Source organism: Clavelina lepadiformis, chromosome 5, assembly GCF_947623445.1.
Source record: "Clavelina lepadiformis chromosome 5, kaClaLepa1.1, whole genome shotgun sequence".
NCBI lineage: Eukaryota > Metazoa > Chordata > Ascidiacea > Aplousobranchia > Clavelinidae > Clavelina > Clavelina lepadiformis.
The window spans coordinates 15828815-15845937 of NC_135244.1; the positions used below are offsets into that span (position 1 = coordinate 15828815).

General features: G+C 35.7%; 3 protein-coding genes across 5 annotated transcripts; 1 reads left to right on the forward strand and 2 right to left on the reverse strand.

Annotated features, from left to right (window-relative positions):
• Nucleotides 1-1450: 1450 nt before the first annotated feature.
• LOC143458566 (uncharacterized) lies at nt 1451-3984 on the forward strand. The gene is made up of 5 exons (XM_076955345.1): nt 1451-1679; nt 1809-1840; nt 2016-2084; nt 2606-2686; nt 2815-3984. The coding sequence occupies exons 1-5, from the start codon at nt 1651-1653 to the stop codon at nt 3636-3638; spliced, it is 1035 nt and encodes a 344-aa protein (XP_076811460.1). The 5' UTR covers nt 1451-1650; the 3' UTR covers nt 3639-3984.
• On the reverse strand, nt 3899-12402 carry LOC143458565 (NHL repeat-containing protein 2-like). 3 transcript variants are annotated; one of them, XM_076955343.1, is made up of 13 exons: nt 10972-12402; nt 8551-8725; nt 8271-8467; nt 8027-8164; nt 7698-7908; nt 7341-7549; nt 7103-7219; nt 6910-7018; nt 6743-6825; nt 6496-6642; nt 6063-6185; nt 5213-5440; nt 3899-5105 (listed from the first exon to the last, which is right to left on the reverse strand). In XM_076955343.1, the coding sequence occupies exons 2-13, from the start codon at nt 8693-8695 to the stop codon at nt 4560-4562; spliced, it is 2253 nt and encodes a 750-aa protein (XP_076811458.1). In that variant the 5' UTR covers nt 8696-8725; nt 10972-12402; the 3' UTR covers nt 3899-4559. The 3 variants fall into 3 exon arrangements, with proteins under 3 accessions (XP_076811458.1, XP_076811456.1, XP_076811457.1); XM_076955341.1 differs by having other exon boundaries at nt 6910-7219; XM_076955342.1 differs by lacking the exon at nt 10972-12402 and having other exon boundaries at nt 6910-7219; nt 8551-10965.
• Nucleotides 12403-12551: 149 nt separating this feature from the next.
• Nucleotides 12552-14087, reverse strand: LOC143458567 (glyceraldehyde-3-phosphate dehydrogenase-like). Its single transcript, XM_076955346.1, has one exon. The coding sequence runs from the start codon at nt 13955-13957 to the stop codon at nt 12956-12958; it is 1002 nt and encodes a 333-aa protein (XP_076811461.1). The 5' UTR covers nt 13958-14087; the 3' UTR covers nt 12552-12955.
• Nucleotides 14088-17123: the final 3036 nt, after the last annotated feature.

The following is a 17123-nucleotide window of genomic DNA, read 5'->3' on the forward strand; positions in this document are numbered from 1 at the left end:
AGAGAAATTATGTTGTTCTTTTATTGTTGTGCCAACTTTCATAGCATTCTCTAATTCGAAGAGAAGATTTTTGAATCAAATAACACATTTTTTGTTTGCGAAAAGTAACATTTTAGCTTAAAATTAAAACCAAAACACACAAAATCATTATTTCGTGCCTTGAAACCTCTCACTCTCACATGTTATGTAGAAGGAAATATATCTTAGCATCAAGGTGTTCAGCCAGCTGAAGTTGTTCAACAGTATGAAATTCAAATGAAATTAAATTTTTAATAAATAAACCAAAAATTTACCAGTAGGCGCCAGTAGCCTACTTCTATTTTTGCGACAATTAGCCTACCAGCCACAAGCTGTAACCTTGATACACATGTTTTTGAAAAAGATTAGCAAGCCAAAACAAACATGTTCCATGAGCCCGAGTATTAATACCTTCTGTGTCATATGTTGGTACAGCAACGGCACCCAAGGGAGTTCCCTCATGTCGCACATACATCGGAAGTATGGAAAAGGTTAATATATATTTGCCCTTAATGTGGTTGTGTGGTGTTTTAATAATATAAAAACTATAAATAAACAAAACACCAAACCGAAAAAATTGTGCAAGACTAAGGTTCGAAACAAAGCTTGCATTAAGCAAGTCATCTCAAATTTACGGTACTGACAAGGAGTCGCAAACAAGAAAATGCGATGAACGAATAGGAATAAATAAAGACATTAATCGTTTGTGGCCCCAAAAAGTTGAGTTAGTAGTCATGCATAGATTCATAGATCACAGTGTTTTTTTCAGATTTCAGAGATTGACTCCCTTAGACCCTATAGGGCTAGATCGAACTCAGTTCGATCAGTTCTCAGATCTCAGATCTCAGATCTCAGTTCGAGAACCACTAACTTATAAATAACAGAGTTTTTGACTATACACTCCACTTTTCGCATGTAAAATTGCATTTTATCTTCTTTATTATACGTTTTGACACGAAATAGAAACCGAGAGCCCATGGAACCGGATACATCAATCTAAAATAAACATAGGCAAACATCTTTCTTTGTGTTTTTAAAGGAGCTGGCTGGTCTGGTTCAGTAAAACTTGGGAATCTACCAGACAACTTATTTCGGGGAAACACCTAGGGAGATGCTGCAGTTTCGTCGTAATTGTACAAAGATTGTTTTGTGACATTACAAGCACTAGCACCGAGCGCTTATGATGTTAAGCACATACATCGACTATGTAAACGATTCATATTATATAATAAGTATAAAAGCTTAGAAAAATACCAAGACAGACGTTGTATTCGATAATGCGTCAAAGTGCAAATAAGATTGGAGTAGCAATTATACCGTAAACAGTAGGTACCCTTGCCTCGTTTTCGATCCCCCGCAGTCCAGCTACACTTTGTGACGCAATACTGACAACAAAAATGAGGAACCGAAAGTCAAAACAAAGCCATTTAAATACTTACCTTTGTTATTCAGTATTTCAGAGTTATCGCTATTTGAGCAACAGCGATAGGTGTCATAAAATACGTCCCATAGCCTACACTTGAACGATAAGGCAAAAAGCGGTATTGCAGAGAAAGCATTTGGGTACATAGATAGATCACAATAGATTGTATTTACAAATAGTGTATTTTTGCTGAACTTGAGCGTTCCAAAATGGATTTCAACAAGTTAGGAGACAACGGGTGAGCAGTTTTAACATATCACAAAACGATATAATGTCTTCCATTAAAAGTATTATTTAAACTAATCCTTAAAAAACTGTGCTTACAATAAAACCAACAAAATTAATTGAAACATTTTAATTTTTCCAGATTGCTGACGATGCTTGCTCTCCATCGCATGGGTACGTTAAAAAACTCGAGTTCATAGCAGCCTAGAATCCTAAAGTAATGTTCACAGTAAGGGCACGGTTTATTGTCCGTAAACAAGCATTTGCGTTATAGTGAACATCCATATAAGTGTAAATAACGCGTTGCAATAAATTGTCATATTTTGAAATCAGCATGCTGTTGTTTTAGCCCAGATGGCAAGAGAGAATAATGGTGATGACGATGATGGAATTCGAATAAGAGAAATACCAGACGATGGTATGTAGGCTGTGCGGTGATAAAATTGTGTAACAAAAAATAAACTTTGCAAATTATTGTATAGCCTATATATAATAACTAAAATCTCCCTAGTCAGGGACTTCTCTAAATCATTTTAAAGATAAATTCTGCCTATAATAATCCTTATGAATTTAATGCAATGACGTGCATGTAACCTATACTCAAACGACTAGAAATGTTGAATGTTGGGTTGGATTCCTGAGGTAATCGTCTGTTAGGAATTCATTTTGACACCTAAAATGTACAATGAATAATGACAAACTACCTCATTGGAGGTTTCTATAAATGCTGTTTAGATATAATTGGAAGAACTTTATGTCACCTTGCAAAAGTTAATCGACAATTATCATAAGCTTTCCGTTTTTGTAGGCGATAAGTAACCGTAAGTTTTCTTAACAGTTTACCAATTGAGGGAAACATGCATTTTTGATGAGCTCCAACTTTGCAGACTACGTTGTCTTTCCAGGGTTAATAAAACTTAATTATCGTTTATGCCACAGATCAAAACACAACCACACCGAGAGGACCGTCCAATTCAGCTTCGGTTACGTCATCTATTGAGCAACTTTTCCACCTGGATGGTGAGCAAAAATAACTTAATGAAAACCTAATACTTTACAATATTGTTGTGAGAGTTCTGGTGAAACTTGAGCTTTCCTATGGTCGACAGTTATACGAATGCTACTGCAAGGATATTCTTGTCATGCAGAAAAAAGCTCCGCCTACCTACAAGAAAGAAAGTACGAAGAAGCGTACGGTTTAGTCAAAAAGCAATACAAGCTTGGTTCCAAGTTCAACTTCGCGCCAGTACTTGTCAAGTATTATGTTTCTCTGATACACACAGATCGTCTTGATAAGGCAGCAAAAATTCGTGATGAGCTTACCTCACTTATTCAAGAATTGTTGGAAAGCTCTCCAGAAGAATTGGAAAAGTACGGCCACAGTCTTCGACAGAAATCCAAGTTTATAGAAGCGATTCTCTTCTACCAAATCTCTCATCGTTTTTGCGAGACGGAAATGAACCCAGCTGATGCAGTGAGTGCTCTTCAAGGATGCGCTCTTGGAACAAAGCTGGCGGTAACGGAGTTGCTTGAAAAGCACAAAGTGTCAAAGCAGACGGTCAGGAAGCATGTAATTCCGGAGATGCACAAATTTATCGATTGCCTTGGTCGCTTTAAGAGTGTAGAAAAAAAGCTCACCTGCATCGTGCAAGGCCTATGCTTACATCACGTGGAGCATTGCGAGTTCTTGGTGGGCGACGTCAATGCGCGGGAGGCGTCAATCAAAAGAGCTATTACTTCCATGAAAGACGTCTTGGGATCAGAAGCAGAGAAACACCATCTTTATGGTGGACATCTCAACAACCTTGGCCATACCTACTTGGTTAAAGACAGGCCCGGTGACGCAGCTAGCTACTTCTCTCAGGCGATTGTGGCAAAGAAAAGGGCAGAAGACTACGACACTCAAGCCGAAAAGCTGGAAGACATCAAGAAGAGCGAACTGGCCCTTCAGCTCGCTCGTAGGCAGCTCTGAACTGGTTTTACGAACGGTGTTGTAAAAAGGATACTTCGTTAGATGGTTTTGTTTTGGTGATTTTTCAAGTTTTTAACGCGTCTAAGGTATAAATTGTTTGTTTTATGACTCTGCTCGTATATTATAACCTACTTGCTTTTTAGAATAAAATTGCATTTAAAAATTAGGCCTGCTATTTATACAGTGGTCTATCTTTAATCACTATTTTTACTCTGCACTATTGGATACATAGCAATTTTATTTCCCTGTACAAACAAATCTTTAATGTTGAAGTTTGTTTTATTAAGGACCAATGTTTTATATCGCGTGTTACCAAAATGTAAATAAACGTAATCGAAAATTTTCATTCAGTGCAATACTTCACCAAGAATTGCAATCCACACAGAATTTGAAACACCTTTCTTGAAGGTGAAAGCAGCATTAGCCAAAGAGTAGAACTGTTACAGCTCATAATTTAATACGTATAAAAACCGAGTTTTATTGTTTTTATTTCGTGGTTGAAATATGGTAGGCTTACACATAAGTATAATGTAAATGTAAACTATAAACCTTTGCTAGGGTAAGCAAAAATACTTCATTCTTTAATAATACAAAACAGACGTCAACATTATTATATGTAATCTGCAGTTTAAAGCATGCAGAAAAACCAACAAAACTGTTGTACTATGTTACTGGTAAATAATGCAGTAAATCAATTCTATTACAAGCACAGTACATCTGTTGGATCGCTAAATTACGCAACGATAATCACCAAAGAATGATACTGCACGCAAAATGGGTCTCGAGACCTAGCATTTAGTAGTAAAAACCGTTAATGGAACGAAAACATACAAGAACGTAATCATTGTAATCAAGATTTCGCAGAAAACATAAATTATAACGCAAAGATAATTATTATATAATCGGTATATTAGAACCCTTTTATGTCGGTATTAAAGATAACTTTATTGGCACTACAGTGTCAATAGCACAATTTTCGACTGGTGAAGTAATTGTAACAGGCAAAGTAACGACAATTGACTTCATCGTGCAAAGTCTAGAATCGCCAACACAGTAATATAAATTCGCTTCCCACTTTAGGTTTAAGTCAACGCTATCAGGTGGAGGTTTATGTTGGTCACTTTGTGTCACCAAGGCGCCAACCAGTGACGATAGCTGAACTGAAACTTCAGCCTCAGCAGATGCGCTCTCAAATTTTCCAGATTCTATTAAAAATACAGCATTGTCTAGTTCGTCATTACTTGATAAGGAAGCTGTAAGCTGCCAAGCTGATGGAGCATTTTGAGTCAAATGTATTTCGTCAGTAGATATGCAAAGTTTAATTGGTTGGTTGACAGCAGAAGTCTGTGGCTTCATAATCAATTGTTGCGCAGCATTTCTTTTTACAATTGAGGTAACGTTTGAGTAAGTTTTAAGTCCTTTGTCTTCTTGTGTAATTTTTTTGTTTTTGGGAGATTCCAAGTTAAGCTTTAAATACATCAATAAAATTCATCATACGATTTTAATTTATGTAGATTAAAAATATTATACTAGTACAGTCTGTAAGTATTTTTTATACAGTATTAATTACCAACCGTTTCAATATTTCCGTCAAGCAGACAGAGAACTTTAACTTTGTGGTTATTAGTATCTGCGATATAAAGATGTTCACATTGCGAATCAACACATATTCCTCCTGGTTCGTTCAGGTTTCCAGGTGAAACTTCATCTGGTGAATTGTGTTCTTTTGTAACAGCTATTGTGCTCTTGTTTGGGCCGCACAGAGTAAAACAGGTTTTCTTGAATGGATCTACAGCCTTTATCTGTATGCAGGAATGGGATACAATGGTTTTTCATAAAAATTTTAAAAACTTTCAAATTCAGGGTGGAGTAGTAGAAAAAAAATTGTTTTCTGAAATTTGCTTTTTGAACTGTCACTATTGCAACTCTTACCTGAAAACGTGACAATTATACTCATTAGAGGGCACTTCCTTAATAATTACCCACATGGATTACCCATTCACCTTATCGACTGCATCACAATAAAATAGCAGTGACCCACTCTTCAAACAGGCCCGCATTTCAGCACTCTCTCTAAAAGCTTTTAACACTCCATGCATGAATTTAAACTCTGTTTGCAAGTGAAACTTAACAATGAAATCACTTTCCATGTTCATAAATCTTGTTTTAATGGAAAGAAACTTGCTCACTCAAAAAATATGAAATTAAACCATTGGGATGTACCAGCAAAACACCAAGCAATTAGGTTGTAAAATTGCATGCATGGTCTGTTGATACAGAGAATCTTCACAGACAAATTTCCAAAGAATTGCAAATCCCTTTGTCAAGGAGCCCTCAAATTTAACTACAAAGATGTTTGATCCGTATGTTGCAATTTTGCAAATTACTTTTAAATGAAAAGTAGTAGTTGATAAAAAATTGTACCTTATGATTGTAGGAATCTGCAACATACAGCAATGATCTCTTTTTATCCCAAGAAACGCATAAGGGATGCTGCAGCTTTGCTTTACGCCCTTTTCCATCCTCATCTCCATAAGCAAAAAGATTCTATAATACATGATATTAAAAATGTTCAAAGTTTATGGTGACAGAATCGTGTTAACACAATAGTCAAATAAGAAAATTACAAAACAAGAATAAGGTAGCACCTCAAGGGTTCACTACAATTTATGGACACGAGTTTTTGCAAGCTTGAGCTTGCTGCTTCATGTGTCACTTTAAGATGGTTTACTACCTAATTTAAGATGTATTAATAACGTTATTATGCTTTAACTCATTCAAATCATTCATGTAAAATGTAAACAACAATTGCAAAATGTGTATGAAATTAACAAACTTATGTGATGCAATGACTAACAGTTGGATCGAAGTGTCCCCCAACCAATCCTTCAACCGCGCCATTGTTTAACTTAATCTTTCGAACGGTGCTGCTTTCACTATCTGCGACATACAGCGTATGAGATTGAAAGTCAACAGTAAGACCAGATGGTTGAGCGAAACCCGCCTGGATAAAATTAAAATACACTTTACAATATATGTTATATCTGACATAAACACCTCCACTACGCAGAATTCCAAGCTAGCTATGCAAAAGTAGGTTTTACTTTGTGTGGGTAACTGTTGTTTCTATTTTCTTCTTGTCCATTTCCAGCAAATCTCAAGCATGTTCCCATTTTGTATTCAGAACCTAAAATAAATTAGTAACGTGTAACGAACATAGGGTATATACTTAAGCGCTCAATTGTGTTTATTGGTGATGAACCCTTTGAACCTTTTTGCCAATCAGCATCTTGCAAGAAAAATGCCCATATTTGATGTATGCCAGACATTGCTATAAACAGGATACTTTCATTTTGAGGAAAACCAGGGCTGCCAGCAACCTGTACCATGAAAGTTTTATCATTACAAGGTTTAAGACAGTGCGTCATTTTGATATACCAGTACAAGTACAATAAGTACAAAACCTGAACATCCCATGGTGAACAGATAGGTTGGTCTGTACCATTGCCACCAACTTCATAATCACTGCTATGTTTGCCATTGCCAGTAAGAGTTACTACTCGGTACACCAACAAATCAATCTAAGTATTAATGAACAACACTTTATATGCAGCCTGGCAAGCAAGTATAAATCAGCTCAGAAACTAATAACTTTTTACATGTTTACACCTACTTTACACCAAATTTACATGTTTACCCTACTTTTCTAATCAAATGGTTGTTGCAGTCAGCAACATAAATGGAATTTGTCCCGTGCCATGCCAATCCTTGTGGTGAATTGAAACGTGCTGCTGTGAATTTCCCATCACTTTTTCCTGGATGAGGACCGCCAATTGAGTGCTGAATAGTTCCGTCAACAAAAGCAACAATAACCCTGTGATTTCCAGTATCAGCAATAGCTATCCGGCTTCCTGCAGAAAAAAACACAACTTAGTGAATAGTAAATAAGGGAAGCCCGTTTTGTATAAGTCAATCTATGTGATAACCTGTAATTAGAATGATACCATTATTCTACTGTCATCACACAATAGAATACCAAAATGACATATGATAGTATACCTGAACTGTCAATATCAATCTTTCCGGGAAAGTTTAGTTGATTGCTTTCTTGATTCAATGTAATGTTAGCAGGGTCATGACATACTTCAAGACTCTCGAACGATGGTTCTATTGAATGCTTGCTGATTTCAGTTTTGTAAAAGATGACAGATTCTCTGATAACAGCTTCAATTACATCTGCATGAGTCTCTCCAGGCAAGGATAATATTACCTATTGATGAGACAGTCGTAAAACCAAGCTATGTCTTTTACCATCAATTAAAATATTAAAATGTATAAAATCTTATATTGTATCACTTATTTTCACTTAATTCGTAAATAGCAATTACCTTCCCAAATGGATTAATAACAACAAATGTTGGCCAGCATTTAATCATGAATTTTTCCCATAATTCTAAATTTGAATCGTTTACAACTGGATGCTTAATATTATATCGTAGCAATGCTTTGAAAATATTGTTGACTTCCTAAAACATATAAAATAACACTGTCATAAAATATTGCCTGAAAGAAAATTATTTGTGCATTTGCAAAAAAAACTAACTACAGCACTAACTCTTATTTGAACATCACCTTTTCATTTGGAAATTTTGCTGAATGAACCCCAATAACAAAAAGGCCATTTTCCACTGAATACAAGGATTCCATTTTGTGTAAAAATGGAATCATGTGCATGCAATTAATGCAGCAGTAAGTGAAAAAATCTAGTAGTACCACTTTCCCCATCATATCATCCAACTTAATCTCCTTCGTATTGACCCACTTAATTTCTGTAATAATTATTAGTAATTAAGTGTTTCTACAAATTATTGAATATGACAACAGAATAACACCTAAGTGTTTGGTGTAATACCTTGCCATAGCGATGTTAAATCCACAGTGCTTATACTATTCACAGCAATCAGATATTCATCCACAAGTGTTTGGCGTTGCTTTTCCAACTGTGTGTTATGAAACTTCTCCGCTAGTTGTAACGAATTTGCCTCCACTACATCCATTAGTGATAAACTTGAAGTGCTAATTTTCAGCTAAACACAACATGAAAACTGGACATTAATTTTCTCATTATACAGTTCAAATTGCTCCACTGATAACAATGCGATATGCAACTATTAATAAAGAACGTTATATAGAAATAATATTTACTATAGCCAAATACACAAAAGCACATTGAAAATACTATAACTGATATACATATAAAAGACACAGTCATTCCACAAGACTGGAACCAAACAAAACCTGTATCACATAGATTTCACTGAAATGATTGTGTGTGTGTATTGTAGTAAATTTTATGAGAATGCAATATACACTTTGAACAAATCCAGGTGTCCAATTTGAAATAACTCTCACAAACTTCAAAAGTTTCTGAATGTCTTTGGAAAATTTTGGCAATTACTTCTCAGACAAGTTTATAGTTCTTCATAAAGAAGAAGTACTTCAATGTCACAACAAAAAAATACCTATAAGGTATCAGAATTATAGTGTGTTAGAAACAAATATACACGACAATAAGATACAAGAAACTAGGAATGTGTAAAATAGAAAAATTGATACACTATTCTAAAATTTTCTATTTTTAGAATACTTTTCTTCAAAACCAGAACTTCGAATCTTATATTGGAATAGTTCTAAGCCAATAACATTTAAATGTATTTTGCATAAAAATATGGTCTAAGGAGACTATGACAGGTTCTTTGATGAAATTCTCGGTATTATTTGTCCACTTTCTTGACCGAGAATGGCTAATTTGGGATTTATCATGAACTATACACAATGATCAGAGTAAATTTATCAAAATAAAATGTTTAAGAAAGAATTCAAACAGAGATCTTTAATGGACAGATTTCATGTTTGTTTAACTTAGACAATTTGCTCTCTCACCAGCTTAATTAAGTTAATCAAACGCATAAAGCACTCGAACGAAACCTCTGCGAAGATTCATAGTTGCAAATCGCCATTTAAATTTCCCTTTTTAGATTTTTACATTCTCCAATGAACATAATTGCTATTGCTTCTGTGTATAGAGAGTGACTATAGTTACTGGACTAATGGCTTTGCTTGTACTAAACGTCAACCTTTAACTTCTTATTTCACAGGATCTATCAAAACTAACTGCAAATCTTTAACAGCGATAATAATTATACATACAAAAAAGCAAGAAACCGTGAACATAAATACTCTAGGCTTAATCTTCATTTGTATTGTATGGTCAACTTTGGACATTATTGTTTATCTTCGTCTACAATATCTTTAAGCGACTTCCAGAAAGGTTAGCTTCTAATACCCATAACTGCATTCCAATATTTCCCGATGTAATACAAAGAAGTTTTTGCAGTATTGGAGAGTATATTTTCTTCTGATAAGGTGGAGCTTCTTAGAAGTTAGTGATATTAATTCGATTGTTTCATAACTGAAAGCCAAGCTACACCGTTTAAAAACTTATTCTTTACTACACATTGTAATATTGTAGTAAATCGGGTATCATCGTGAAAATTCGAATAAACCTGATGTAACAATAAATTGATGAAATCAAGATGTAAATGAAAACTGACTTCCACGTTTTGTCTGTACAAGTGTGTTCAAAAAAAGTAAACCGTTAAGAGGTGTTCAAATCTTTCTTGATTGGCTTTTTAGCTATTACCTTTGTGTTCATACCTCTTATCAGAAACTTTTTCAAACACATGAGCCAACACACATACACTCGCCGCCTATTTTCCTTCGATGTGATTCGATGTAATAGTTAAATGCTTTTAATTTTGATAGTTTGCCGTCATGGTTAAATGCTTTAGATTTAACAACATTTCAAATGTTTTTGCAGAGTAGTTACCATGGACTTCACTGAAACCATATTGAACAATCGTCTATGAATTCATTATACAAAATAAATCAAAATCTCGGTTGGTAATAATGATAATCAGTATAATATCTGTTCCAAAACTAAAAACAGAATAGTTTTGCTTACAATTGTTAAAGATATTATAGAGATATAAAGACATTCAAAATTGCACATGCCTACAAAAAAACTGGAATAATTTCAGGCTTACACAAGTTACATAAGACAGGACAATTAGGCTATTTATCAACATTACAAATTACTTGCCAGGGCAATGATATATAAATGCAACATGCATAATAACAGCAGAGGTAGTTATTTTGGATGTAGATATATATATTTTGGATCTAGATTAATGTAACATACAGTTAAAAAAGAAATCTGCAGTTTAACACAACACATCAAAAAAATCTATATACAGTACATAAAACAACTTACCAAGAAACAATGCAGAATCAGTATTAATTTTACTAATTGTTGATCTGAATTTATAACTTGTATATATATTTAAATATCCAAATCTGAAATATGAACATACCCAAATAATTAAATCATAATAAAAGCTAACTAACCATAACAAGATTTGACTTATTATGCTAACGCAGTAATAAAAAAATAAAATAAAGCCATAAGGCATAGGCTATACAGTTCACTCAGAAACAGTGACACATACAGTAAACTTGTCTGATCAAAATAACTTCAAATTCGATGATTGTTTGAAATCTTTGTCGCTTTTGTGTCCTAAGAAATGGTAAGTGTGGATTCGTTGACCAAACATCTGACATCAGTTGTAATTATGCGACCAGGGGTCGATAACCTGTTGTTAAATCATTGCATTGTCATTGGGCGTGAATGAAAATTGCTTGGGTTCAGTATTCTTGGTGAACAGCTGTAAAATTGGGCAATACCGTATGAAAAATCAAAAAACCAAGTCAAAAAATGTGTGTTAATCAGAACTTGCACTAAGACAAGCTCGATAACCATGGCTCATGCAATGAGGAATCATAACAGAGTTTAAGTCATGCAAAGACTTTCCTCAATTTGAGGATACATTGCAATGCCAAGACACGCTATTTAAAACAAGTTAATATCGAAATTTACAAAGTAACGTGATTTAACTTTACAAGTTACACACAAAAGGTTTTGCTGTGTTTAAAGATGTGCATAAAATTATTTTTTGTGTGAAACGTGTGGATAGCGTCATACTAAGCAGCTGATAAATCAGACACACATTGCAGACTTTCCAAATGGAATCATTCAATTTAGTATGTAAAAATGACATTTTTATGTCATACAGTTATTACTATTTAAACAATTGCACATTCAATGTAAAAATGTTCAGATTTGAAGTGTGGAATGTATACTAAACGTTATCTATTAAGTTTAAATACTTAGCTATAAGTTTTAGCTATTTTGTTCTTCCGTTCAACATTTTATCTGAAATAATATTGAAATGCTGCATAATTATTGTTGATTTTGCACCTTGCATTGTTAAATCCAGTGCTTATGCCATTCCTGACAGGCTGGTATTCATCAAAACTTCAGCAGCACTGCCTTTTGCCTTTTTCATCAGCACTGCCTTTCATCCTAGGTAGTGCAGCACACATCTTTTAACACTCTCGTGAATGGCAAAACCCATATAACAGAAAAGTCATGCAAGCTTTGGCATCACTAAACGTTAAGTCTCAGATACTGCATTTACTGTAACTTCTTGTTAATATTCAGTGATTACAGAAAAAGAACCAGGTCCGTTGTTTGACTTCACTTTTGCTTGCGAGATACACAGCGTGATCAAGCTTGTGTCACCACAAATCAAGTCATTCCAATATGTTAGCAGTGATATAAGAAAATTACCGTTTGTTCGGTAATGTCAAAAACTACTGTAGTAAGTGGTTTGCTCAATAAACCAATGCTCTATCAAATGAGGTTTGCTATTTGCAGCAAATCTTGACTCCACTACATCTAATAGTAATTTACTTTTAAACCTGAAGTACTAGTTTCCAGTTAACACTCACAAACATGTAAATTGGACTTTAATTTTCTTGTTATATAGTTCAAATTCCTCCGCTGATTACATTGCTAGCTTTGTGTAATGTGCAACATGCAACTACTAATAAAGAATGTTATAGATATAATAATTACTACAGCCAAATACACAAAAGCACATTGAAAATACAATAACCGGCTAATATCACATCGAAAATATTATGCATTGAACTTTTGAACTTGAACAGTCATTTAACGGGATTGGAACAAAAAAAAATAACATGGCAAAAATTTAACTCAAAAGTACTACGGATAAACTGTGTTAAATGATTTAATACACTGCAATATGTAAATTTTAAACAATTCCAATTGTCCAATTTATCATAACTCACATTACAACAACAGTTTTTGAGCATCTTTGGAATTTTTTTGGCAATTACTTCTTGGACATATAAATCAAGAGATCAACGACACGATTACTGTAACCAAACTCGTTGTCATACCATGAAACCAACTTCACGAAGTTGTCATTCAATGCAATGCCAGCTCCTGCATCAAAGATACTGCTTCGAGTATCTCCATTGAAATCAGTAGACACAACCTTGTCTTCAGTGTAGCCAAGGATTCCTTTCAACTTGCTTGCAGATGCTTCCTTGATCACTGCTTTAATTGCTTCGTACGATGCACCTTTATTCAATCGAACAGTGAGATCAACTACAGACACATTTGGAGTTGGAACTCTAAATGCCATTCCAGTAAGTTTTCCATTAAGATCTGGAATAACTTTTCCCACAGCCTTGGCAGCTCCAGTTGAAGCCGGAATGATATTCTGAGCTGCTCCACGGCCGTCTCTCCAGGATTTCCCACTGGGCCCATCTACAGTCTTTTGAGTTGCAGTGTAAGAGTGAACAGTGGTCATCAGACCTTCAACAATGCCAAAATTATCATTAATCACCTTTGCTAAGGGAGCAAGGCAATTGGTTGTGCAGGATGCATTGCTGACGACTTTCATTGATTTTTCATACTTTTCTTCGTTGACTCCCATAACAAACATAGGTGCATCAGCAGATGGAGCAGATATGACAACATGATTTGCTCCTCCCTTTAAATGAGCAGATGCTTTTTCAACTGTGGTAAAAACACCAGTCGATTCCACAACGTAATCCGCTCCATCAGCAGACCACGGGATTTCACTTGGATCACGTTTGGCATGCACAGTAACTGGCTTACCATTGATAACCAACTTGCCATTAGCTTCATCGACGGTACCTTTAAAAATTCCATGAGTGGAATCATACTTGAACATATACACCATGTAGTTGAGATCGATGAAGGGGTCGTTGATAGAAACAATCTGGATATCATCACGCATAGCTGCAGCCCGAGTAACCAAACGGCCGATACGACCAAATCCATTGATTCCAACCTTGATAACCATATTGCCCAGTTAAAGAGTTTCCTATGATTACAACTAAATGATATCTGAGAACGCAAATAATTCGCAATTTATATGCTACCAACGACCTTCAGGACACGTCACAAAACTTCAAGACAACTCATCTATCGCACAAGAAATTGCTGATAATCTCTCATCACGCCACACAGCTGCACAAGGGCAGAAGGACGATTAAAGCAAAAGTGACCAACAAGTCTCAGCAGGATAAGACAACAACACCTTTTTTATGTTAAGTGAGTAATTAATCTTCAAATCAATTGGGCAATTTGTACCAAGCTTAAAAGTTTAATAAAATCTTACATTCCATTTACTTAGTTAATTATTTTTTATTGGACTTAAATGTCCTCATCGTTCAAAACACTTTTTGTTTAAGAAACCAGTGAGGCGTGAAAAGAAGCTAAGTTGTGTACGTGACAGAAGCGTGATGCCGGTTGTGAAATCAAAACAAAAAACGCACGAAAACACAGTGTTGAAGAACTGAAGAACTTTCTTGCTACGTGCAACTGTCTGAGCTTGATGAAACCTTCTGAAATGCTGAACAGCAAAACATGTTATGTTACCGCATATTCTTTGCATGTAAATTGTTTTCCGTAATAGCCTAGGTAGTGAGAAAGTTGACTTTGAGCACCAAGCAATTGCTCAGACAATTAATGGTGAAAGGCTAGTAATTCATTTTCTGAAAGTAAATGAATCATGAGTCATGACCCTTTCTGCATTATTTGTGTGTTTTGCAACTACTTGGTGCTTTTACTTTAGAAGTTACCATCAAATAACAATGCATATTTTCTCTGAAATATGAAATATTATTCACAGTCTACGCTAAATATTTGCTTTAAGGAAGCTATTTAACTCGTTACGTTTCGGAGAGATTTAATAGGCGTGAAGCCGCCGTTAAATCTCGTGACGCGACACTTCATCGAAAGACAGTTTATCGAACGACACTTTATCGAACGACACTTAATCGAACGACAGCTGATCGAAACGACACTTTATCGAACCGACAGTTGATCGAATCGACTGTTGCTTCTCCCGCACACAGTCATAGCAAAACGTGGCGTACAGTTGCATTGTTTGCTGTAGAAAATTGAAATTTGGTGACTTTTCATAAAAAATGTTCAGCTATCTGTCCATGTTTGTTTGATAAATTTGGATTTTGTAATTTTTGAGATATTGTCATATTTTCATAATTTTGCTCTCTCCGCATTGAAGCGTATTACTCATGTACGCACCAATAACTTGACTAACTATTCTCTTTCGTTCTCTTCTCGCGGTCAGCTGGTTTTCCACACAGCGGGGGCGCGGCATACAGGAAGCCAGATGATGTTTCTACTAACCTGTAAAAATCTCATCAGTCTACGACGTATAGTTTTCTAGTAATTAACGATTGCAAATGTGTGTGCGGGGTCGGCCACACCTAGTTTTTTAATAAACTCGCGAGCCTGGTTAGGATAGGGTTAAAAGAACCACAATTTAACGAAACAACTGACGATATGCACTGTTAAAAGAACGACAACTGACGAAGTGCACATTTCAATCGCATTCATTTAATTACAAGTTGTGTGCAATTGCTCGAAGATAACTTTTTATGTCAATATTCGTTGAGTCATAATTTTCGACTATGCTCTTCAGCCGTTGCTTGACAGCGTCGTAGCGCTTCTTCCGAGGTGGGCCAGCAATTCCAGCACTCAATTGCTCAATAAACATTTCGTTGGAACCTTGTTCCTGCTTTATTTTTTTGACGAGTCTGCGAAGCGTCGGATGGGACATTGAGACACGCTTGCTGAACGCATTGTGGCGACTTATGGCGTAACAATACCAACTTATGGCGTAACAATACCACAATTTTTTCAAACAGAGCTAACACTGCAGTTTGAAACTCAATAAGAAACGGCGGGCCGTATTCTTGTGATAACTTATTAATATGTTTCGGGCCGGACGATTTCGCATGGCGGGCCGGCCGTCAAGCGAAATCGTCAACTTTATGATACAAATATAAAATATAGATATAAAATATAAATCGTCAACTTTATTATATATACATCACAATTCATTAATGCACACCATTACAAAGACCGCACATCACAATGGCTTATTGTCTCAATGTTTGAGAAACACGCAAAAATCTTGCTTGAAGCTATTGTCAAAGTTTGTCGTTCGATCAACTGTCGGTTTGATCAACTGTCGGTTCGATAAAGTGTCGTTCGATCAACTGTCGGTTCGATAAAGTGTCGTTCGATCAACTGTCGGTTCGATTAACTGTCGTTCGATAAAGTGTCGTTCGATCATCTGTCGGTTCGATTAACTGTCGTTCGATAAAGTGTCTTTCGATAAAGTGTCATAGTACCGTTGAATCTTGGGTAACTCTGATGAATCTGAATCTTGAAGGGGCTTGTTCATCCCATCTTCACGGGCTATAATACTAAACTGGTACGATGCAGAAATGTGATTCCAATCAAACTAACGTTTATTTGGCGATGCCAGAGTGTGTGTTATGAAGAAGCTCTGGTTCTTCTATAGTCTACTCCAGGGCTTCCCAAACTTTTTTGCTCGCGACCCCTTTCAAACTTCTGAAGTTTTCCGCGACCCTTCACGTTTAAATTGATTAAATTAGCAGTGCGAAACATACATTAGTCATTAGTGAAATTTATTGAGATGCAAAGAGTAAAGACTGAATTGAAGCAACCAGTACTCAAAGTCTACTTACTACTTTACACATATATAGGCTACTGGAAACAAAAAAGCACACACATTTATTCAGTGTGATTGATGCGACTGCTTTCTGCTACAAAGCAAGTCCAGCCGTGGCTCAATATCTGTTAATGCTGGTCTCAAGGCGGTTTCTATGTTGATTAGGCTGGAACGATATTTTGTTTCGATTGTATTTTGTACTTCGTGTAAAATTGGTATACGCTCTGCGACCCCTGAAGTTCGTTACGCGACCCCTTGCGGGGTCGCGACCCCCAGTTTGGGAAGCCCTGGTCTACTCTATAGCAGTGGTTCCCAACCTTTTTTGGTGCCGGGGACGAATTTCAAACTTCAGAGTACGTATGGAGCCGCATGAAAACACTCAAGTAATTATAACGAAAATTTTAAAGCATGAAATCATGTACCAACGAATAGCAACACTAACAAGAAAAATAACACAGAT